Source organism: Chiloscyllium punctatum, chromosome 3 (assembly GCF_047496795.1).
Source record: "Chiloscyllium punctatum isolate Juve2018m chromosome 3, sChiPun1.3, whole genome shotgun sequence".
In the NCBI taxonomy this organism is placed as follows: domain Eukaryota; kingdom Metazoa; phylum Chordata; class Chondrichthyes; order Orectolobiformes; family Hemiscylliidae; genus Chiloscyllium; species Chiloscyllium punctatum.
Window position 1 is genome coordinate 70,915,202 of NC_092741.1, and position 25,181 is coordinate 70,940,382.

At 42.1% G+C, this 25,181-nt stretch overlaps 1 protein-coding gene across 1 annotated transcript in view; it reads right to left on the reverse strand.

The window, feature by feature from the left end:
* Nucleotides 1–25,181, reverse strand: part of klhl32 (kelch-like family member 32) — a 307,588-nt gene that overhangs the window by 261,167 nt on the left and 21,240 nt on the right. Inside the window, exons 2-3 of the mRNA XM_072554905.1 lie at nucleotides 1,854–1,990; nucleotides 305–485 (exon numbers count right to left, since the gene is read on the reverse strand). Of these exons, the coding sequence (XP_072411006.1) occupies nucleotides 305–485; nucleotides 1,854–1,990 (318 nt within the window). The remainder of the gene's footprint in view (nucleotides 1–304; nucleotides 486–1,853; nucleotides 1,991–25,181) is intronic.

The window sequence follows — 25,181 nt, forward strand, 5'->3', positions numbered from 1 at the left end:
CTTGTTGCGTAATTTTGGAATGTTGTTTAAGAAGGCAGTGGGAGCAGATCATTGAATATTCTTAAGGTGGAGGCACATTAAGTTCTTGTCAGACAAAGGAATCAAAAGGTTATCGGGCATATTTGGGAATGTGGAGCTCAAAACATGGCAGAATAGATGATGGAAGAGCAGTTAATAGATAAAATGGACTGCTTCCACTTCTACTTCATACGTGCATATTTAACTAGGTAGCCAACTACCTTTAAATGGGATTCACTTCTTAGAAGCATCAAAAATACAGTCTGCTGCGAATATGAAAACTTACTCGGAAATAATCACTGCATGCTGCCAGCACGGCTTTGTGGGCATGGAATTTTTGTTCCTCAGCAACCAGAATGACATCGCATAGTATCCCATCATTCCTTTGCTGGTTCAGAGCTGCTAAAACGGCATCCTTATGAGACTTCGATTGGCAGAGCCTGTGGCCTGTCAGCATCTCTTTAATGCTGTAAAATTAAACAAAGTAGTTTGTCAAGAAAGATAAGGCTCTACCCATCAAACAGTACACTGCATTCAAAATGTATTACACTGAGTGAAACATATCTCCTATTCTAAACTGTTCTCAATAAATGAAAGCAGCAATCCTTTAGAAATAAAATGAAATCTTTCTTTCTAATCAATAACTAGAAAATGATGAAACCACCATCCAGCTAGTGAGAGCCACAGGCTTGGTTAGAAACAAGGCTTTAAAAATCTCACGACTGCTCAACACATGATTAAATACTGGGACAGAACCTGTAGCAATGTAGACAATAATAGCTGGCTATTTTGTACAGAGTGTGCATTAAAACTGTTTTAAGAGTTCAACTTAATCCACAGACAAGTATATTAGAAATAAAACAGGAAACAAAGAAACTCACTAAATTTCCTACATCTACCTAGCTGTGGAATACAAGTCACTGACAATATTTCACTGCTGCAGACTTGTAGTCTGACAAAAGGGTCAAATGCTTCAACTAAATTAAATACCAGCTAGTTAAATGTTACATCACACACACTCGTGGGTCAGATACACAGTACCTGAGGCACATCTCAGATGGCATATTCCAATCCAGACCCAGCAGGTATCAGTACAAAAGGCGGTGAAGGTGTAAGCGCCCAGCTGAAAGTGCAACAATGGAATAGCAATGTGTGAGCATGAATAGGTTTGGCTCTAGTTGACTGTACAAGCATGGATTCCAAAGGCTCATCCAACACTGAATTAGGTTTATCACAAACAGCAAATGAAAGGATGGTTTAGATTAATGATTATGCAGCTTCTGCCTTGGGTTTTACATTTCTCAATTTGTATAGGGTTTTAAGTTAAGAAACTATTTTGTTTATAACAGTTGTATTCAGTATTACACAAAATAATTTTACAAAATGGACAAATCGGCTAATTGACAAAGCATTACTAGAATATTTTCAAAATGTCATATCCTTTATCAGCAACAAAAACAAAAATAAACAAACAAACAAAATCTTCTACACACCCATCTCTAATATTAGAAGATCTCCCATGGCAGTGTTAAACTGGAGGGTGTTCTTTTAGAAATAGAGGAGAGTTATACAATGTAATACACAATGAATTTCTAATCAATAGGTAGGTTACATCTATGTGCCAGTGTTAAGACCACTAGGCTTAATGGTTGTAATTAGGTCAATGAGAGCATTTTCTTTGTGGAATGACAGCTGTTTGTTAATAGCTACTAGAGTCTCTAGTCTATTAACAAACAGCATGAAATGACTAGCTAGCAAGCTTCCTTTCTTTATAAAATTAAACATTTGAATGTTTGAAGATGTTGGAAGTGTACTAATGATATAATAAAATATACCACGGGACGGAGAGATTGTGAGAAGCAGATTCAGCCAGAGAGATGGATGGTGTCACCAGTGAGCGGAGTTGAAGATGGTAGTTTACTGATGTCCAACAATTTTCAGTGGCCTTGTTCACAGCAACTTGATTAATGGTCTGTTTTAAAAAGTCAAAAGAAGAAGTGAAAACTATCATTCTGTTGTGTACATGACGCTCTGTCCCTTGTGGACTGCAAAGTTTAATTACTCAGAAACAGACCCTTCATTCCAACTCGTCCATGCCAACCAGACATCCCAATCTGACCCAGTTACATTTGCCAGCATTCAATCCATTTCGCTCTAATCCCTTCCTGTTCATATACCCATCCAGGTGCCTTTTAAATATTGTAATTGCACCTGCCTCCACCATTTCCTCTGGCAGCTTATTTGCATACATACATTACCCTAGGGAAAAATAGCCCTCAGGCGCTTTTTAGATCCTTCCCCAACTCTCGGAAAGAAACCTTGGCTATTCACCTTATCAATGCTCCTCAAGATTTTATGAACCTCTATAAGGTCATCCCTCAGCCTCTGACGCTCTAGGGAAAACAGCCCCAGCCCACTCAGCCTCTCCCTACAGCTGAAATCTTCCAACTGTGACAACATTCTTCTATATATTTTCTGAGCCCTTTCAAGTTTAACAACATCTTTCATACAGAAGGGCGACCAGAATTGTACAGTCTTCTAAAAGTGGTCTCACCAACGTCCTGCACAGACACAACATGATGTCTCAACCCCTGCACTCAATGTTCTGACCAATGAAGGCAAGTAAGCCAAATGCCTACTTCACCATCCTGTCTACCTGAGACTCCACTTTCAAGGAACAATGCACCTCCACCCCTAGGTCTCTTTGTTCGGCCTTTCCAGTAACTGCATCAACCCTGCCAGGCTTGTCTTACCAAAATACATAGCTCACATTTATCTAATTTAAACTCTATCTGCCACTCCTCGGCCCATCTGATCAAGGGTCCTGTTGTACTCAGAGATAATTTTCTTCACTGTCCACTACACCATCTATTTCGGCATCATCTGGAAACCTACAAACCATACCTCCTATGTTTACATCCAAATCATTTTTATACATGACAAAAAGCAGTGGACCAAGCATGGATTCTTGTGGAACACTGCTGGTCACAAGCCACCAGTCTGAAAATCAACCTTCTACTACCACCCTGTGTCTCCTACCTCAAGCCAATTTAATATCCAGTTGGCCAGCTCTCCTGGATCCCATGTGATCAAACCTTATTAACCAGTCTACAATGCATAATCTTGTCAAGCGCTTTGCTGAAATCCATATAAACAAGGTCTACTGCTCTGCCTTCATCAATATTCTTTGTCACCTCTTCAAAAATCTGAATCAAGTTAGTGAGGCATGATTTCCCATGCACAAAGCCTTGTTGACTATCTCTAATCAGTTCATGCCTTTCTAAATGCATGTTAACCCAGTCCCTCAGAATCCCCTCCAACAACTTACTCACCACTGATGTAAGGCTCACCGCTCTGTAGTTCCCTGGCTTTTCCTTACAGCCTTTCTGAAATAATGGCATCACAATAAATGCCAACCTACAGTCTTCTGGCATTTCACCCATGGCTGTTGATGATACAAATATCTCAGCAAGGGGTCCAGCAATCTCTTCCCTAGCTTCCCACAAAGTTCAGGGAAACACCTGATCAGGTTCCAGGGATTTGTCCACCTTTATGCATTTTAAAGACTTCTAGTGCCTTCTCTTCTGTAATATGATCTCTTTTGAAGATATCACTATATTTTCCCCAAGTTCCCTAGCTTCCATGCCCTTCTGCACTGTAAACACTGACAAAGTATTCATTCAGTATTTCACCCATCTCCTTTGGTTCGATACAGACACCCACATTGATCATTAAGGGTCCCTCTTCTCTCCCCGGTTACTCTTTTGCCCTTAATACACTTATAGAACCCCTTTGGAGTCTCCTTAACCCTATTTGCCAAATCTATTCCTGTCCCCTTTTTGTCCTCCTGATTTTCCTCAAGTATCATCCAACTGCCTTTATACTGCTCTAGGAATAACTTGATCCCTGCTGTCTATACCTGATAATATGCCTTTTTCTTGACCAGTGCCTCAATTTCTCTAGTCATCCAGCATTCTGTACACCTTTCAGTCTTGCCGTTCACCCTATAATGAACATCTAGTCTCTGAACTTTCATTATCTCATTTTTAAAAGCATCCCATTTTCCAGCCATCCTTTTACCTGCAAATATCTGCTCCAATCAACTTTTGAGAGCTCTTGCCTCATCCCATCACTGGATGAGCTAGTATTTACTGCTCATCTCTAGTTGCACTCAAGAAGATGGTGACAATAGAGCACTACTTCATCACAAGCATGTTACTGCAAGAAATATAAACATCAAACTACCCCAAAATAAATATGCAATGTATTTCATGACTTACACCATACTAAAATGGCCACGCAAACTAATCAAATCCTTGCTTGAACAAACACTGATGTATCATTGAACATTATACATTTTCTCCAAAGATAATTGTCCCAGCAGAAGATTAGCTACCATTACTCTTCAGCTGTATATTTGCTTCCTGAGGAAATTGTTCCAATATTATCCATTTGTTAAATGCTAATGGAGGTTAAAAAAATGCTGTTTATTGTAATGAATTGCTTGCTAAGACAGACCTATTTTGACCAAGTACATTTAAAAGGAAAAATTGCTGGTTTCTCACCAACAATTTACTTTTTATACCTTACAGACTTTGCAGCAAATATAACAAACATGAGCAAATATTTCATGAATCCCATCCTGGTTACTGCTTTGAACAAGACCATTTAGCTGCCAACATTGAAGAGTCATAGCAGTTGGTGTATGTTATAGCAACCTGTTACCCTACTGCAACGGAGTTCATTTCCCAAAAATTATTTTGAAAGACAAGACTTCAGGAAAAGGAGCACCAGATTATTTCTCACACTGACACATCAAATGTCAATTGACAGATCCTGATTTTCTAGTACATCTTTCATGATATAAATACAGATGCTATTTTGAAAAAACAACCTGCTGCTGAAACGTTTCATTGGGTTGTAACTTCCAGAACATACCTTGCTTCAATACAAGGTTTGTACAAAAGATTAATTGTACATTGTACATTGATGTGAACAGTTAGTTCATGGTGAATAGCTGTTGAAGAGTCACTAGACTAGAAATATTAACATGCTTTTCTTCCCACAAATGCTACCAGACCTGCTGAGTTTCACCAGCAGCTCTTTCTTTCAGATCTCCTACATCTGCAGTTCTTTATTCTATTTATATGAACAGTTAGCATTATTTTTCTTCAGATTTGGAAAGACAGAATCATCAGGGCATGAGACAGTAACTTGTCCGACCCAGGCAAGGCCAAATTTCAGGTAGCAGAGATGGGAAGGAAAGTAGAATTGAAACCATAATCAGTTGGCCATGATCATATCCAATGGCACAGCCAGCAATTCCTGCTCCTAATCTGTATGTTTCTAAATTGATTAAACAATCTATTACTCTTCCCATTTTTTATATCTTTGCACTTTTAAAATAAGAATATTCATCTTACTATAAATTATATATCAGTCTTGACTTCAGTGAATACAAGCAGTGACACATCCTCCCATGATCCTATGCTGATAGATTCCTGTTATAACACAATGCTGCTGGAAAACAATTCTGCTAATTTCTTCTCAGGAGCCTCTTCTGAAAGAAGAGGAGAAGTGCGGATGGCAATCATCACCATCTCCAATATGCCTTCGGCGAAACAGAGAAGACATAACAAAAAAGAAAGAGATAATGAGGGCACATAACAACGGCAGGGCATTTATCATGGGTGTCTTTAGACTTCATGCAGTTTGGAAGAGTCAGATTGGCAGAGAAGCCCTGAGGAAGAATTCACAGACTCTATTCAAGACAGGTTCCCAGAATAACAAATCATGGATCCAACCAGGCATCATGTTATTTTGGATCTGGTGGTGTGCAATAAGGCAGGTTTAATAAATTATGTCAGAGTAAATGATCCATTAAGAAATTGAGACCATAACATGAATTTAGCATCCAGTTTGAGAGGAAGGAACTTGGATCAGAAACAATTGATTAGATTAGACTAGATTCCCTACAGTATGGAAACAGGTCCTTCGGCCCAACAAGTCCACACCGACCCTCCAAAGAGTAACCTACCCAGACCCATTTCCCACTGACTAATATACCTAACACTTATGGGCAATTTAGCATGGCCAATCCACCTGACCTGCATATCTTTGGATTGTGGGAGGAAACCGGAGTACCTGGAGGAAACACACACAGACACGGGGAGAATGGGCAAACTCCACAGACAGTTGCCCAAGGCTGGAACCTAACCCAGGTCCCTGGCGCTGTGAGGCAACAGTGCTAACTACTGAGCCACAGTGTCGCCCAAAACAATTGTGCTGAGGCAAAATAAGGGTAATTACAAATAAGTGAAGGCAGAGCTTGCTAGAATGGGCTGGGAATGGAATTTAGCAGCAAAGACAGTTGAGAAACAATAGCAGGCATTTAAGAAAATAGTTTAAGGTTCACAGTAAAGGCATACTCCAGTGAGTAAGTCAGAATTCTTGAAGATAATCCACTGGTTAACCAGGTGAAGGTAAGGATAGAGTCAAGTTGAAAGAAAAAACATACAATATGGCAAAGATTAGTGGTAAGATTTTTGCAGCAGAGAGTGGCGGGAGCTGGGCGCAAGTGAAGTCGGAGCGCAAAGCTGGTTGGGAAGGTACGTGATTGTTATTTGAGTGGGTATGTTATAGTCCCCAGGTCCTACAAAGTAAGGCCTCCCTCCCACCCTCCTCCTCTAACCTAAATTAAAAGTACATAGACTTGCCCCAAAAAGAGGGTCCAAGGAAGTTCCTGTAGATTGAAGAGTGACGCTTTAGCTCAGGAGTCTTTGACAAGGAGATTGAGTGATTATGCCACAGTTGAAGAGGGTGAAGACATGACTGCCAAGCTGGTTCAGTGTGCTCCGTGCTTGATGTGGGAGGTCAACGACTCTGGTGAGTCTGGCTCATAGAAGTGTGGAAAGTGTGTGCACGTTCACCAACTGACAGAACATATTGCAGCTCTGATGAAAGAACTCGAAGACCTTAGGCTCAACCGAGAGAACAAGATCTTTCTGGACAAGACCTTCAGCGAGGTTATTACACCAACCATACCAGAAGAGAGCAGAGGATGAGGAAGGCAGAGAGGAGACAGGTGCAAGAGACCCCGGGGGAAGTACCTGTCAGGAACAAGTTGAATCTTTTGGAAACAGTAGAGACAGATGACACTGCCAGTCCATGAGGCGGCCAGGTCTGTCAATCAAACGTTGGTGTGGAGACAGAGCAGAAGAGTCGGTCATCGCACAGAGCCGTGGTAATAGGGGACTCCATAGTGAGAGGAACTGACCGGGATTTTTGTGGCAACAGGCGGGACTTAAGGATGGTGTGTTGCCTTCGTTGTGCTAGGGTGAAAGACATCACAGACAGAGTGCAGGAAATCCTCAAGGACGAAGGTGAAGAGCCAGAGGTGGTAGCACATGTCAGCGCAAATGATGTCGGGAAGAAGAGGAGGAACATACTACAGCGGGACTTTGGAGAAATAGGAAGAAGGCTGAAAAGCAGGACACCCAGGGTGGTTATCTCCAGTTTGCTTCCAGTTCCTTGGGCTGGTGAGGCCAGAAACAAGGAGATAATGGACTTGAACGTGTGGCTGGGGAACTGGTGCAGGAAGCAAGGATTTAAATTCTTGGATCACTGGGGTATATTTTGTGGTAAGCATAAATTATACAAGAGAGACGGTTTGCACCTTAATAAGTAGGGGACCAGCATAATGGCAGGCAGGTTTGCTACTGCAACACAGCTACATTTACACTAAGTAGCGGGGGGGAGGGGACAAACTAGATGTTTAAGAAGGAAATTGAAGGGAAAGTTAGAACAAGGGAAGTCAAGAAAGACAACTGTATCAATGAGGCAGAAAACTCAAAAAGGGATCATGCTGTAAGGTTGAGTGAAATAGGAGTTGATGGGAAGGGTGAGGGCAGTAACAAATTAAAAATACTATATATGAATGCATGAAGCATTAGAAATAAGATGGATGAGCTTGAGGCTCTTTTGGAAATTGGCAGATACGATATTGTGGGGATAACTGAGACGTGGCTTCAAGCGGACAGGGCCTGGAAAATGAATATTCAAGGCTACACGTGCTGTCATAAGGACAGACTGAAGGGCAGACAGGGTGGGGTGGCCATGTTAGTAAGGGATGATATTCATTCCCTTGCAACTGGGGGGGTGGGGGGAGCCTAGAATCAGGGGATGTAGAGTCAGTATGGATAGAACTGGAAATTCTAAGGGTAAAAAGACCATCTTGGGAATTATCTACAGGCCCCCAAACAGTAGTCTGGATGTCGGATGTAAGTTGAATCAGGAGCTGAAATTGGCCTGTCGCAAAGATGTCACTACAGTTGTTATGGGGGATTTCAACATGCAAGTAGACTGGGAGAATCAGGATGGTATTGGACCTCAAGAAAGAGACTTTGTGGAGTGCCTCCGAGATGGATTCTTAGAAAAGCTGTTGCTGGAGCCTACCAGGGAGAAGGCAATTCTGGATCTGGTATTGTGCAACGAACCAGGATTGATCAGGGACCTCGAAGTGAAGGAGCCATTGGGAAGTAGTGACCATAATACATTAAGCTTCAATCTGTAATTTGAGGGGGAGAGGGTACAATCGGAAGTGACAATATTTCTGTTGAATAAAGGGAACTATGGAGCTACGAGAGAGGAGCTGGCCAAAGTTCAATGGTGCAATACCTTAGCAGGGATGACAGTGGAGGAACAATGGTGTATATTTCTGTGTATAATGCAGAAGATGCAGGATCAGTTAATTCCAAAAAGGAAGAAAGATCCTAGGAGGCGGCATGGGTGGCCATGGCTGATGAGGGAAGTTAAGAAACATATAAAGTTAAAAGAGAAAAAGTATAACATAGCAAAGATAAGTGGGAAAATGGAGGACTGGGAAGCTTTTAAAGAGCAGAGGATTACTAAGAAGGAAATACACAGAGAAAAAATAAGGTACAAAGGTAAACTGACCAAAAATATAAAAGGGAGGATAGTAAAAGCTTTTTCAGGTATGTGAAAGGCAAAAAAATGGTTAAGACTAAAATTGGGCCTTTGAAGACAGAAACAGGGGAATATATTACAGGGAACAAAGAAGTGGCAGAAGAATTGAATTGGTACTTCAGATCTGTGTTCACTGGGGAAGACACAAGCAATCTCCCTGAGGTAACATTGGCTGAAGGACCTGAACTTAAGGGAATTTATATTTGCCAGGAATTGGTGTTGGAGAGACTGTTAGGTCTGAAGGTTGATAAGTCCCTGGGGCCTGATGGTCTACATCATGACCATCATGAAGGAGGTGGCTCGAGAAAACGTGGATGCATCAGTGATTATTTTCCAGAGTTCGATAGATTCGGGATCAGTTCCTGTGGGTTGGAGGGTGGCTAGTGCTGTACCACTTTTTAAGAAAGGTGGGAGAGAGAAAGCAGGAAATTATAGACCAGTTAGTTTGACCTCAGTGGTGGGAAAGATGCTGGAGTCTATTATAAAGGATGAAATTACAACACATCTGGATAGTAGTAACAGGATAGGTCAGAGTCAGCATGGATTTATGAAGGGGAAATCATGCTTTACTAATCTTCTGGAATCTTTTGAGGATGTAACTCTGAAGATGGATGAGGGAGATCCAGTAGATGTAGTGTATCTGGACTTTCAGAAAGCTTTTGATAAAGTCCCACATAGGAGGTTAGTCAGCAAAATGAGGGTGCATGGTATTGGGAGCAAAGTACTAACTTGGATTGAAAGTTGGTTGGCTGACAGGAAACAAAGAGTAGTGATAAACGGCTCCATTTCGGAATGGCAGGCAGTGACCAGTGGGGTACCGCAGGGATCCGTGCTAGGACCGCAGCTTTTTACAATATATATTAATGATATAGAAGATGGTATTAGTAATTCAATTAGCAAATTTGCTGATGATACTAAGCTGGGTGGCAGGGTGGCAGGGTGAAATGTGAGGAGGATGTTAGGAGATTACAGGGTGACCTAGGCAGGTTAGGTGAGTGGTCAGATGCATGGCAGATGCAGTTTAATGTGGATAAATGTATGGTTATCCACTTTGGTGGCAAGAAAAGAAAGGCAAATTACTACCTAAATGGAATCAATTTAGGTAAAGGGGCAGTACAAATAGATCTGGGTGTTCTTGTACACCAGTCAATGAAGGTAAGCATGCAGGTACAGCAGGTAGTGAAGGCAGCTAATAGCATGCTGGCCTTCATAACAAGAGGGATTGAGCATAGAAGCAAAGAGGTTCTTCTGCAGCTGTACAGGGCCCAGGTGAGACTGCACCTGGAATATTGTATGCAGTTCTGGTCTCTAAATTTGAGGAAAGACATTCTGGCTGTTGAGGGAGTGCAGCATAGGTTCACGAGGTCAATTTCTGGAATGGCACGACTACCTTACGCTGAAAGACTGGAGCGACTGGGCTTGTATACCCTTGAGTTTAGAAGACTGAGAGGGGATCTGATTGAGACATATAAGATTATTAAAGGATTGGACACTCTGGAGGCAGGAAATGTGTTTCCGCTGATGGGTGACTCCCGAACCAGAGGACACAGTTTAAAAATATGGGGTAGACCATTTAGGACAGTGATGAGGAGAAACTTCTTCACCCAGAGAGCGGTAGCTGTGTGGAATGCTCTGCCCCAGAGGGCAGTGGAGGCCCAATCTCTGGATTTATTTAAGAAAGAGTTGGATAGAGCTCTCAAGGACAGTGGAATCAAGGGTTATGGAGAGAAGGCAGGAACAGGATATTGATTAAGGATGATCAGCCATGATTATATTGAATGGTGGTGTAGGCTCGAAGGGCAGAATAGCCTACTCCTGCACTTATTGTCTATTGTCTATTGTCTATATTGTCAATAAGGATGTTGTTTATATGCTTGTGCATTGAAAAATCAAACACTACTTGTAGATACTGACGCTTACCAACAGGTGGTGATGGACCTGACTCCACAGCTAGAAAACCATATTACAACATCACTGAAGAAACTGCACATGACAGGTGATACTAACAAAACAGATGGCCAAAAGAATGAAACCTGAATGATCCAACGCACCCAGTTTCTACAGATTACCAAAAGGTACACAATCTAGGCCCACATCCACCACCACCCAACCTCCCACTCCCGCCCCCTCCCCCCACACCACCACCACCACCCATCCCCTCCCCTCCCCCACCCCCCCCAACACCACCACCACCCAACCTTCCCCCCCCCACACCACCACCACCCATCCCCCCCCCCCCCCCCCCCAAGGACCAAATCAACATACAGACTAGCCAAAGAATTCAACACAAACTGAAATACCTCGGAGAAACCTCACCCCACTCCATCCACTCCGCCCAGGAATTCCTGAGCATCATCACAAACACCAAGGTAGAGGCCAAGGAGGTCATTGTGACGGCTCTACTCACATCAATAGACATCACCCTGGCCGCACTATTAGGGGCACCAAAGACACAAACACCAGACAATTCAAACTCCATCAGTGAGGACAGTAATCTTAAGCTAGTAGACCTGTGCCTCACAACCCACTTCACCTTCAACGACTACACCTACAAACAAATCAACGGGACACCCATGGGATCACCAATATCAGGATTCTTGGCAGATGCAAAGGTTGGAACGAGCAGCCCTCCCCACGATCCAGGCCAAACTTTGGATCCACTATGTGGATGACACCTTTGTCAACATGAAATGGAACAAATTAGAAGAAACCCACGAACACATAAACAACATCCTTACCGGCATAAAGTTCACCAAAGAGGAAGAGAACAACAACAGACTTCTCTTCCTTGGTGTCACAGATGAACAAAAAGCCACTGCAGAGCTGCAGACCAGTGTCTCCAGGAAGGTGACACACACAGACCAGGTACTCAACTCAACCAGGTACAGGAGCAATCATCCCAACACTCACAAACGGAGCTGCATCAGGATATTATTTAAATGAGTCATAACACATGCAGCACCCAGGAACTATGAGATGCCAGAGAAAAACACCTGCATAACGCATTCAAGAATGACAGGTATCTGATAAGCACAGTCCGCAGATTCTTATACAGCAAACCTAAACAAGACGACAACACGCCCAGAGACTCTAGCCACACTACCATACATGAAAGACATCTCAACCAGACGACTCTGGCCCCTTGACATCAAGGCAGCCCACAAACCTACCAACACACAAACAGCTCCTAATGGATCTAAAAGACCCTGTACCAACAACCAGCAGAACTAACATCATATACAAAATACCATGCAAGGACTGCAACAAACATTACATCAGACAGACGGGCAGGAAACTAGCCACCAAGATACACGAGCACCAACTAGCCCCCAAAAGACGCAACTAATTATCACTAGTATCCTTATCAAAGGCAACATGGGACACCAGTTCGACTGGGACAATACATCCATCATGGGACAGGCTAAACATAGACACACAGAATGTCAGGACTCTAGGGATTCCTGTCAACAAACACATTGATTTGGACCCCATTTACCAACCTCTTAGAAAAAGAACCGAAAGTGATATCACCCACCACAACAGACCAAGACACATAAATAGAAAGTTGGACAGAATACCAGCACTTCTACAGAGGCTCACTGATGATATTACCTAGCATGATGAAGAAACATTTGATAACAAATCTTCTAGCTCAGTGAGCAAACTTACAGCCAAACACTAATGGCATCCCAAAATAACTAAATATTCATGTAGCAAAAGGAAATTAATACAATAATGGTCACAAGAGAAAATGTGTGATGGAATCTTATGAAGCTAAAGACCAATAAGTCCCTTGTACATGATGAGATACATCCTAAGATATTAAAGGAAGTAGCTACAGAAAGAGATAATGGGTGCACTGGTAGTAATCTTCAAGAAATACTTAGATTTTGGAAAAATCCCAAACGATTGGAAAACTGAAAATGACGCACCTTAATTTAAAAAGGGAAGGAGACAAAAACAAGATAGGCCAGTTATGTTAATGTTAATTGATAAAATATTAGAGTCTAGTATAAACATAGAACATAGAACATAGAAGAATACAGCGCAGTACAGGCCCTTTGGCCGTCGATGTTGTGCCGATCCTAGCCCACTATCCTCCATATGCCTATCCAATGCCCGTTTAAATGCCCATAAAGAGAGAGCGTCCACACTGCTACTGGCAGGGCATTCCATGAACTCACGACTCGCTGAGTAAAGAATCTACCCCTAACATCCATCCTATACCAACCACCCCTTAATTTAAAGCTATGCCCCCTCGTAATAGCTGACTCCATACGTGGAAAAAGGTTCTCATGGTCAACCCTATCTAAACCCCTAATCATCTTGTACACCTCTATCAAGTCACCCCTAAACCTTCTTTTCTCCAATGAAAACAGCCCCAAGTGCCTCAGCCTTTCCTCATACGATCTTCCTACCATACCAGGCAACATCCTGGTAAACCTCCTCTGCACCCATTCCAGTGCCTCCACATCCTTCCTATAGTATGGCGACCAAAACTGCACACAATACTCCAGATGCGGCCGCACCAGAGTCTTATACAACTGCAACATGACCTCAGGAACTCAATTCCTCTACCAATAAAAGCCAGTACACCATATGCCTTCTTCACTGCACTATTTACCTGGGTGGCAACTTTCAAATATCTGTGTACATGGACACCAAAATCCCTCTGCTCATCCACACTACCAAGTATCCGACCATTAGCCCAGTACCCCATCTTTTTGTTACTTATAAAGGATGTGATAGCAAAGCATTTAGAAATAGGTACTATGTCGAAGCAGTGTCAGCATGGCTCCATGAAGGGGAAATCATACCTGATAAATTTACCAGAATTTTTTGAAGAGTAACAAGCAGAATACATAACGGAGAAGTATTTGATGTAATGCGTTTGGATTTTCAGAAGGCATTTGATAAGGTTGCACACACAGAATCATAAAATACCTACAGTGCAGAAAGAGGCCATTCTGCCCATCAAGTCTGCTCTATCTGCCATAGTTCATCGTTTACCATAGCTAATACAGCACCCTGCTCATTCCTGGTTACTAGGGAGTAATTTAGCATGGACAATCCACCTAACCTGCACATCTTTTGATTGTGGGAGGAAACCAGAGTACCCAGTGGAAATCCATGTAGACAGGGGGAGAAAATCCTTACAGGCAGTCATTGAAAACTGGAATTGAAGATATGTATGTGGAACTCTGAGGCAGCAGTGCTAGCCACTGTGCCACCATGCTCCTCATAAAGAGGCTACCTAATACGATGAAAGCCCATGAAGAGGGAGATAGTAAAGCAGCATGGATAGAGAACTGGCCGTCTAATAGACGACAGAGTTGAGATAAGCAAAGGGAATATTCAGGATGATGATCTGTAACTAGTAGTAGTGTGCTGAATGAGTACTAGGGCTAAATTATAGACAATACAGATGGTTCTGATATAAAGTGATAGTTCTGTTCTCATGCCATCTCGCTTTACATGAGAATCGAGCAATAGCTGTCCCATTTAAACTAATGGGGCCAGAATTATGTTATAGCTAATACAGGTAAGAAAAGTTTGTGTTCTTCAAATAACGGGCTAAAATCTTCAATAGCATTAAAGCCAATCCATGTTCAAGAAACACATCTTAGAGCAGTGCAGAGCCTAGAGGCCATAGGGTGAGAAGGGAAAAATTTAAAAGGGAACTAAGAGGAAACTTTTTCAGTGTGTGGTGAGTGTATGGAATGAGCTGCTAGAGGAAGTGGTGGAGGCTGGTACAATTTAAAAGGCATCTGGATGGGTATATGAATAGGAAGGATTTCAGGGGATATGGGCCAACTGCTAGCAAATGGGACAAGATTCAGTTAGGATATCTGGTTGGCATAGACAAGTTGGACCTAAAGGTCTGCTTCTGTGCTATACACCTCTAGGACTCTAAAACTGACTGTATACATTCATGATTTGGATGGAAGTAGTGAATGTATTATAGCCATGTTTGCTTTCAGAGGAGACTACTGATTGGTGAGCACATGGACCATGTCTGGTGCAGCCACAGTTAATTATGATTGACAGTTAACTGCCAAACTTTACTTTCATTTGAAAGTTATCTTGTTAAATCTGATTAGTCAAGACTTTGTCCTCAGAAAAGCAGAGAACTGCTGACTATTTCAGTTGAGAAAATTAAACAGCTCCTTATAGCACCTTCTAAACCCACATCCATCTCAAAGGACAAGGACAGCCACTACCTGTAAGCTTTGCTCTGTGCCACCCACTGCAGCCTTGCCTTCATTAAACATTCTAGTTTTAATATTTCTGTTCTACCGTGTTTACCCAAAAAGCTTTGGTTCACTTCACACCAACCTCACAGATGATCTTTCTTTTTCTCATCCATTAATATGTTTCACTTGACGGCTCTATTTTGATCCATAGTGAGCATTCTCCTACTGCTCCTCGGATGCTGCTGGACCTGCTGTGCTTTTCCAGCACCACTCTAATCTAGGCTCTGGTTTCCAACATCTGCAGTCCTCACTCTTGCCTATTCTCCTACTTACTCTGTCAAACTATATCTCCTTGAGATAGACAGATATCTATATCTCTTACACCCAAATCATTTAGCCAAAAGGAAAACCACATCCTATCAGTCTGAAATATGCTTACCCCTAGACCTAGTTTTTCCAACCCCTAACCATATCATCCCAAACAATAATAAATGAAGACAGCAGGACATGTTGAGAGCAATGTTAGTAAGGTATGCAGACCCCATGGCTTCTCTTGGAAATATATCACTGTTCCTTCAGTGTTGCTGTGTTAAAACCCTGCAACTCCCTAATTGGAACTGAGTCTAATTACAGCAAATGAATTGCAGTTGTTCAAGAGAGCAGCTTACCAATACATTCAAGAGCAACTTGGGATGGGCAACAAATGTTGGCCTAGCCAGCGACACTGTCATTTCTAGAATTTAAAATGTACTCAAAAGGTCCCATAAGAGGGAGGAGCAAAAGTAGACCTTTCAGTCCATCATGGTAAAAACAATGACTGTAGATGCTGAAAACCAAATACTGGATTAGTGGTGCTGGAAGAGCACAGCAGTTCAGGCAGCATCCAACGAGCAGCGAAATCGACGTTTCAGGCAAAAGCCCTTCATCAGGAATAAAGGCAGTGAGCCTGAAGCATGGAGAGATAAGCTAGAGGAGGGTGGGGGTGGGGAGAGAGTAGCATAGAGTACAATGGGTGAGTGGGGGAGGAGATGAAGGTGATAGGTCAAGGAGGAGAGGGTGGAGTGGATAGGTGGAAAAGAAGATAGGCAGGTCGGACAAGTCAAGGAGACAGTAACTGAGCTGGAAGTTTGAAACTAGGATGAGGTGGGGGAAGGGGAAATGAGGAAGCTGTTGAAGTCCACATTGATGCCCTGGGGTTGAAGTGTTCCGAGGCGGAAGATGAGGCGTTCTTCCTCCAGGTGTCAGGTGGTGAGGGAGCGGCGGTGAAGGAGGCCCAGGACCTCCATGTCCTCGGCAGAGTGGGAGGGGGAGTTGAAATGTTGGGCCACGGGGTAGTGTGGTTGATTGGTGTGGGTGTCCCGGAGATGTTCCCTAAAGCGCTCTGCTAGGAGGCGCCCAGTCTCCCCAATGTAGAGGAGACCACATCGGGAGCAACGGATACAATAAATGATATTAGTGGATATGCAAGTAAAGCTTTGATGGATGTGGAAGGCTCCTTTAGGCCCTTGGATAGAGGTGAGGGAGGAGGTGTGGGCACAGGTTTTACAGTTCCTGCGGTGGCAGGGGAAAGTGCCAGAATGGGAGGGTGGGTCGTAGGGGGGGTGTGGACCTGACCAGGTAGTCACGGAGGGAACGGTCTTTGCGGGAGGCGTAAAGGGGTGGGGAGGGAAATATATCCCTGGTGGTGGGATCTTTTTGGTGGTGGCGGAAATGTCGGTGGATGATTTGGTTGATGCGAAGGTTTGTAGGGTGGAAGGTGAGCACCAGGGGCGTTCTGTCCTTGTTACAGTTGGAGGGGTGGGGTCTGAGGGCGGAGGTGCGGGATGTGGACGAGATGCGTTGGAGGGCATCTTTAACCACGTGGGAAGGGAAATTGCGGTCTCTAAAGAAGGAGGCCATCTGGTGTGTCCTATGGTGGAACTGGTCCTCCTGGGAGCAGATACGGCGGAGGCGGAGAAATTGGGAATACGGGATGGCATTTTTGCAAGAGATAGGGTGGGAAGAGGTGTAATCCAGGTAGCTATGGGAGTCAGTGGGTTTGTAAAAAATGTCAGTGTCAAGTCGGTCGTCACTAATGGAGATGTTTCCCCTGCCACCGCAGGAACTGTAAAACCTGTGCCCACACCTCCTCCCTCACCTCTATCCAAGGCCCTAAACGAGCCTTCCACATCCATCAAAGTTTCACCTGCACATCCACCAATATCATTTATTGTATCCGTTGCTCCCGATGTGGTCTCCTCTACATTGGGGAGACTGGGCGCCTCCTAGCAGAGCGCTTTAAGGAACATCTCCGAGACACCCGCACCAATCAACCAAACCGCCCCGTGGCCCAACATTTCAACTCCCCCTCCCACTCTGCTGAGGACATGGAGGTCCTGGGCCTCCTTCACCGCCGCTCCCTCACCACCAGACGCCTGGAGGAAGAACGCCTCATCTTCCGCCTCGGAACACTTCAACCCCAGGGCATCAATGTGGACTTCAACAGTTTCCTCATTTCCCCTTCCCCCACCTCATCCTAGTTTCAAACTTCCAGCTCAGTTACTGACTCCTTGACTTGTCCGACCTGCCTATCTTCTTTTCCACCTATCCACTCCACCCTCTCCTCCTTGACCTATCACCTTCATCTCCTCCCCCACTCACCCATTGTACTCTATGCTACTCTCTCCCCACCCCCACCCTCCTCTAGCTTATCTCTCCATGCTTCAGGCTCACTGCCTTTATTCCTGATGAAGGGCTTTTGCCCGAAACGTCGATTTCGCTGCTCGTTGGATGCTGCCTGAACTGCTGTGCTCTTCCAGCACCTTTAATCCAGCTTTCAGTCCATCATGTCTGCTCCACCACCTGATGAGATCATGGCTAATAACCTTCAACTCCACTTCCTGCCTTTTCTCCATAACCCCTGATTCCCTTACTTATTAAAAATCTGTCTATCTTAGCCTTGCATATACTTACTGGCCTAGCCTCAACAGCCCTCTGTGGCAAATAAATCCACAGATTCACAGCCCTCAAGAAGTTTCTGCTCACCTCTGTGCTAAATGCATGACTCCCCCTTCTGTGATTATTCCCTCTGGTCCTAGACTCTCCCACAAAGTGAAATAACTTTTTCACATCTACTCTGTGAAGTCCCTAAATAATCTTTTTAAGTTTCAATAAGATCTACTCTTATTCTTGTAAATTTCAATGAGTACAGGCCCAACCTACTCAACCTCTCCTTATAAGACAGTCCCTCAATATCTATACCCCTATCAGAACTGTCTGCCATACCATGTTGTGGACATGGGGTCATTGAGTAGTTTTAAGGAAGATGTGGATAAATACCTGAAGTTAAGATAGATGGGAATGTATAATTCAAAACAAACACACCCACCAGGATCTGATTGAACAGTGGAGCAGGCTCCAGGGGCTAAATGGCCTACTCTTACTCATCATTTGTATTTTCATATGTTCATAATTAGAATCTTGTATTACTGATATAACTCTGTTGAATCTCCACCAAAGCTTGTCCCCAGCTGTAACATCCTCCCTTGAAAGAAGTGCTCAGAATTATATGCAATGTGTGAAGTATAGTTTAATTAGTGTTTTGAATTAATTTAATATGGTATCTTTTCTCTCGACACCTTTGTGTAATATTCAGAACTTTCATTTCCCTTTATGTCCTTTACTACTAGTGTTCAAATTTTATCTTCACTGCTGTCCTGCCTCCTAATTCTTCTTCTCATATTATTAAACATCCTATTCTAAGTATTTCGGTTCAACCTTGTTTACTCAAAAAGCTTTGGTTCACTTTACACCAACGCCATGTTTTTTTTTCTTTTCCTCACTCTTAATAATTTTTAGTTTGTGTTTAATTTTTTTTTATTGTTCTTTATTCCTCAATATCTTCTACTTGACGGCTCCATTTTGATCCATAGTGAGGATTTCCCTTCTTACTCTGTCAAACGATATCTCCTTGAGATGGACAGATATGTATATCTCTTACATCCAAATTATTTAGCCAAAAAGAAAACCACATCCTATCAATCTGAAATACGTTTCCCCCTAAACCTTGTTTTTCCAACCCCTAACCATATTGTTCCACATAATTATGATTGAGGAAGCAGGACAGGTTGACAGCATTCTTAATAAAGTATGGAGAACTCATTGCTTCACTAAAACAGAGGCACAGAGGATAAGGAAAAGCAGGCAATAATAGAACTGTACAAAACACAAGTTTGATCTCAACTGCAGTATTCCAACTGGTTCTGGACACATACTTTAGTAAGCATGTGAAGCTATTGGAGAGATTGAAACAAAGATTCAGGAAAATAGTCCAGTGTTGTAGAAGTTGCAACATGGGAAGAACATTTTTCACAAAACAACTGGTTAAAGATCTACAAAGTTAAAAATCACAACACCAGGTTATAGTCCAACAGTTTTAATTGGAAGCACACTAGCTTTCAGCACGCCGCTCCTTCATCAGGTAATAGTCCACTGTTACCTGAAGAAGGAGCGGCACTCTGAAAGCTAGTGTGCTTCCAATTAAACTTGTTGGACTATAACCTGGTGTTGTGTGATTTTTAAACCTTTGTACACCCCAGTCCAACACCGGCATCTCCAAATCATGGTTAAAGCTCTGTAATTCACTACCTGAAAATGATGTGGAGGTAGGATTCATGCCATTCAATAGGAAATTGGAATGTTATCTGAAAAAGAAGGATACGTGGGGTTGCAGAGAGGAGGAGGATACCTGAAATGGCACTAACTGCATTTCTCAAAGAAACAGCTCAGACATGGTATGCCAATTGGACTTATTCTAAGCTGTATCACTAAGTTATTCTTCAATAATTTTGACCTGATTTAGGAAGTGAGGAATTAAGTTATATTCTGTTTGATTGTGTTTGGTGGTTAAACAATATAATGAAAAGAAGAATATTTTTAATGACGAAGCTCAAAAGTTAGGTTATTGATTTATGGTGTTATTGCTGAAGCTAATGCAAACGTAAAATAAAATGCTTTCAGGTAAAAGGGATTCATTCAAAGACACAGCTGTGCTTTAAATTGGTTTAGTTTATAACTTGAAGTGCAAGTTGACCTATATATTAATTCTGTATGGCTATTTTTAAAGCAATTTTTGTCACCTCATTTAATGCATTAACAGGTGAAGCTGCACATTTTTCTTTTAATTAAAGGATATTAAATGCCTTTGAAATTTTCCAGAATACTTTGTTGTATCAGTTGAGGCATTTGGCAGTGATAATTAGTCACTGGGAGGTGACACTACATACTCGAAACAGACACACATTAAGATAATGTGGCACTGGTAGAAGAGAGATTTATGGAGTTGGTCACCTAAGAGGAACAAGCAGACACAGAAGGGATGTGACTGACATTTCAAGGACAAAAATCAGGAAATAGTCAGAAGAGCTAGGTATTCTGAAGTAGATGAACTGAAAGCTACTAATTTTCTTGAGTAACATTACTCTTGTACTGGTTAGGATGAACATACCAATTTAAGTGATGCGTACTTGTACTTGGAATGGGTCTTGTAACTAATCCATACCATTAATCTTTTATATTGGCTGTCAATTCAATCTATTTGTAATTGAAGTTAAAGTGACTAGCAACATATTTTAGCACTGAACCATTTTATGGTTACATTCACTCTGACAGCACTTGCCTTCATGTTCAAGTACAGACATGGATTATAAAAGAGACAAACAATTCAGTCTATGCTGGTACTTATGCTTCACTCAAGCTTTCGTCCATCCTTCCTCATGCAACTTTGTCAGAATGTTTATCTAGCCTCTCCTTATTTGCCTGAATTAATCTCCTGTTTGCAAGTTTTCTATTTACCTTCAGGAAAGAAGGTTCTTCTGAACTCCCTCTTGATGACTATTTAATATGCATAGAGCTGAAAATGTGCTGCTGGAAAAGCGCAGGTCAGGCAGCATCCAAGGAGCAGGAGAATCGACGTTTCGGGCATGAGCCCTTCTTCAGGAGTTAATATGCATGGACTCTAGTTTTACTTTTTGCTACAAAAAGCTGTCTCTTCTAACAAAACATTTCAACTTTAAAGACCAGTACCAACAAAAAAGTAATCTGGTAATTCAGACATAACATTCAATGCATTCCATTTACTGCGCATTGTTACTTCCTCAGAAAAATCGGTTATGTTATCAAGCATAAATTGCCCTTTGAAAATTAAGACTAAGCGGGGATATTCAGGCCATGCCCAAGTATTAACTTATTTTATCTTATATAATGGGTTCCAGACATTTAACATTATAGTCTATAATCTCCTGGTTTATTTCTTTCCCCTTTCTTGAACATATCTTTAAAATTTGATACTCTTGGTCCCTAGGCACAGTTTCAATTTCTGAAGATTTATTTTGAAAATGTATGGTTAATAATTAATGATTCACTGTTAATCCATTGACAATCACATTTATGACTTACAATATCTGTCTCTCTTTTCAGTAGCCAAAGTTGTACTAACTTCACTTACAATATAGAACATTGAGATATCTATTCTAGCGCCACAGCGTATTCCAAAATAAAACCACTTTGAAGCTCATATTTTCCAATGAATGTGATGCTTTACCCTACTTAAAGAATTTTCCATGTGTAGCCAGTAATCAATGAAGAGAGGATTGTTAGTTCCCTTCACAGCATTAAGATCTCCTCTACCATGTTGTGAATCCTTCCCACTAAACAGTAAACTGCAAATAACTTTGAGAAGATCATCATACCACTTACAAAGTACCAATGCACTTGAAATGGTAAACATGTCATCCTACTGATTACGGATTGTTCTTCAATCTCAAATGCAGCTATTCACACAAATATTTGCACATGTGAATTGCTTTCAGCCAGAACTGGCACCTATAAAGCAAGGTCTCCAATGCAAGTATAACTTGTTGTTTAGGAGCATATGGGAAGTTTCTGATCAGCCACACCATTATCCCAGTAAATAAATCATCAGTCAATTAACGATCAGATTCTTACTTATTAAAAGCTGAACTGAAGTATTCAGGTATCAAAACTTCCTTCAGATTTTATTATTACTGGGATTCAAACCTCAGTCTCCTCACCAGTGGATCTATATTGCACCAGGAATTCTTTCACAAAATGTTCTTAAATACTTAGCATATAGTAACACAAAAATAAAACGTGTTCCCAAAATAAAAGCAAGCCTCAAAGCCGGTAGAGAACTGGTCACTGGTGCAGAAACTAACAAAGTCAAATACCATGTAGCACTGCGTATTATTAGGTGATGAAGATAAATAATTACCATCTGGCTCTAATAAAAGAAACCCATAGTATTATAGATTTTTATGGAATACTGCAATCAGCCATGAAGTTTTAACATGAAAGTAATGACCAAGTCAACTTAGTGTATTCCCTGATAAAATCCCATTAGATTTCCAACAGTGAAAATTCAACCACATACGTCTCTTAAATAATGCAACATTTTTCTGGATTGTTTTTGTGGTCTTGTAGAAGGTTCACATGTGGGGCTGGCGAAGGTTTAAACAAAACTAGCAGAGGATAGGTAAATAAAGACATATTGCGACATAGGAAAGAAGAACAAGATGTATGTACATATTTTGGAAAGTGAAGTATGCCATAATACATAGGAGCATTTAGAAAAGGACAAGAAATGCAAAGACAGAATTACTTTGTATGCACTTAAATGAACAAAGTTGGTGATGAGTTGACAAGCAGGAGCATTTGGGAATATTACTGCAATAACAGATGCTTAAAAAAAGCAGACTGAATCTGCAGACATTAAAAACAGTGTTCAAAAATTAGAGAAGAAAATGAGTGAGCTGGGGTGGCAGCAATGATTCGAGTAGACATTGTCAACTTGGAATTTCCTGGAGGGGAGAAGAGAAGTGTACTTCCAGCTCCTGTTCAGAAGCAAAAAAGGTAAGATCATGCTACATAAGATATGAGAGAGAGAGAGAGAGAGAGAGAAAAACCAGATACATTTGCAAGAGCTGCACAGCAGTTAATCTGGGGGACTTTATTTAGTTAAGCAACAATTGGGATAGTGTTAGAGTAAAGGGTTAGGTGGAAAAGGAATTGCTGAGCCATGTTCATGGCGATCTTCTTGTTACTACATCCTGAACCCAACTAGAAAGAAGGCGGTGTTGGATCCGGTGCTGGGAAATGTGGGTCATACACCAAGTGTCTGTGAGGTAACATTTGAGTCAGAGTAATCATTCTAAGGTTTAGATTAATTATGAAGAACAGCAAGGAACTAATGCTGAACATCTAAATTGAAAAAGGTCAAATCTCAATGCAATTAGAAGGGATCTTGCTAGCGTAATATGGAACCAAACAAGAAAAAATGCAATGTAATATTGGGTGATCTTAAAGCAAGAGTTGCTCCAAATACAGGCCAGCCACATTCCAATAAGGGCAACAAATGCAGGAGCCTACTTGGATTACAGGGGACATGGATATTATAAATAAAAGAATGAAAAACAGATCAAATGCAATAGCTTGAGAGGTGAGGCAAAGAAGAAAATAAAACTGCCAAAGCGAGAATGGAAATGGAATAGCAGTCAACATAAAAAAGGGCACCCAAAAATTCACCAGCTTGTTTAGTAAGCAGGTAGCAAGAGGTCAAATGGATCTTTTTAGGGACCACTGATCCAGTAATATCATCAGCGTGCTATCACTCCCTTAACCTGGTATTTGGGAAACAGCACATTATTTGTGATGTTTAACTGCTCCTACAAAACCTTCTGCCCATTTGTCAGACTATGGAAACCTTTATTAAGGCTGAATTTCTAAGCTTCACTTCCCTCTTTTTCCAATCATTTGTTACACTGTCATGTTTGTAACTCCACTCTGTTATTTAGAACATGATAGGTTTTCAGTTTAAATGATCACATTTGGAGCGAAATATAAGGAGATCTGCTATGGTAGGGAGTAGGTTCTGGCTAACCATGAGGTGGGCAGTATCTGATATGAATGCGGTGGGGGAGGGGGAAATGGGGTCAGGAAGTTGGGGATATCTCGAAGACTGTGGGGCAGGTTGCAGAATCTGTCACAAAACGGATTGTGTGCGTGTGTGCACGTGTATCGGTCTCTGTGTGTGCATGGTGGCACTTGGTGGGGGTGGGGGACATATGTATGTGTGTGTTATACGCACACGCAGCAGGGGGGTGGTGGTGCTTGACTGGACAAAATATGCGGTCTGCTTGATTCACCTCTTCCAGTCTCCCCACGGCTACAGGGAGAGGCTGAAAAGGTTGGGGCTATTTTCCTTAGAGTGTCGGAGGCTAAGGGGCGACCTTTTAGAGGTTTACAAAATTATGAGGGGCACGGATAGGGTAAATAGACAAAATCTTTTCCCTGGAGTCAGGGAGTCCAGAACTAGAGGGCATAGGTTTAGAGTGAGAGGGGAAAGATATAAAAGAGACCTAAGGGGCAACTTTATCACGCAGAGGGTGATAAGTGTATGGAATGAGCTGCCAGAGGAAGTGGTGGAGGCTGGTACAATTGCAGCATTTAAGAGGCATTTGGATGCGTATGAATAGAAAGGGTTTGGAGGGATATGGACCGGGTGCTGGCAGGTGGGACTAGATTGGGTTGGGATATCTGGTTGGCATGGACAGGTTGGACCGAAGGGCCTGTTTCCATGCTGTATATCTCTATGACTCTATGACACTAAAGGGACATGCAGAATGTGACAATGAAACTGATAACTAGCCAAAAGCACTTGAGTAATGTGAAAGTTGAAGAGGGTAAAAATAATGATTGCAGATGCTGGAAACCAGATTTTGGATTAGTGGTGCTGGAAGAGCACAGCAGTTCAGGCAGCATCCGAGGAGCAGCAAAATCGACGTTTCGGGCAAAGGCCCTTCCCGAAACGTCGATTTTACTGCTCCTCGGATGCTGCCTGAACTGCTGTGCTCTTCCAGCACCACTAATCCAAAAAATGAAAGTTGAAGAGGCTGAGATTGCTTACTTTAAAGAAACGGTACAAGAGCG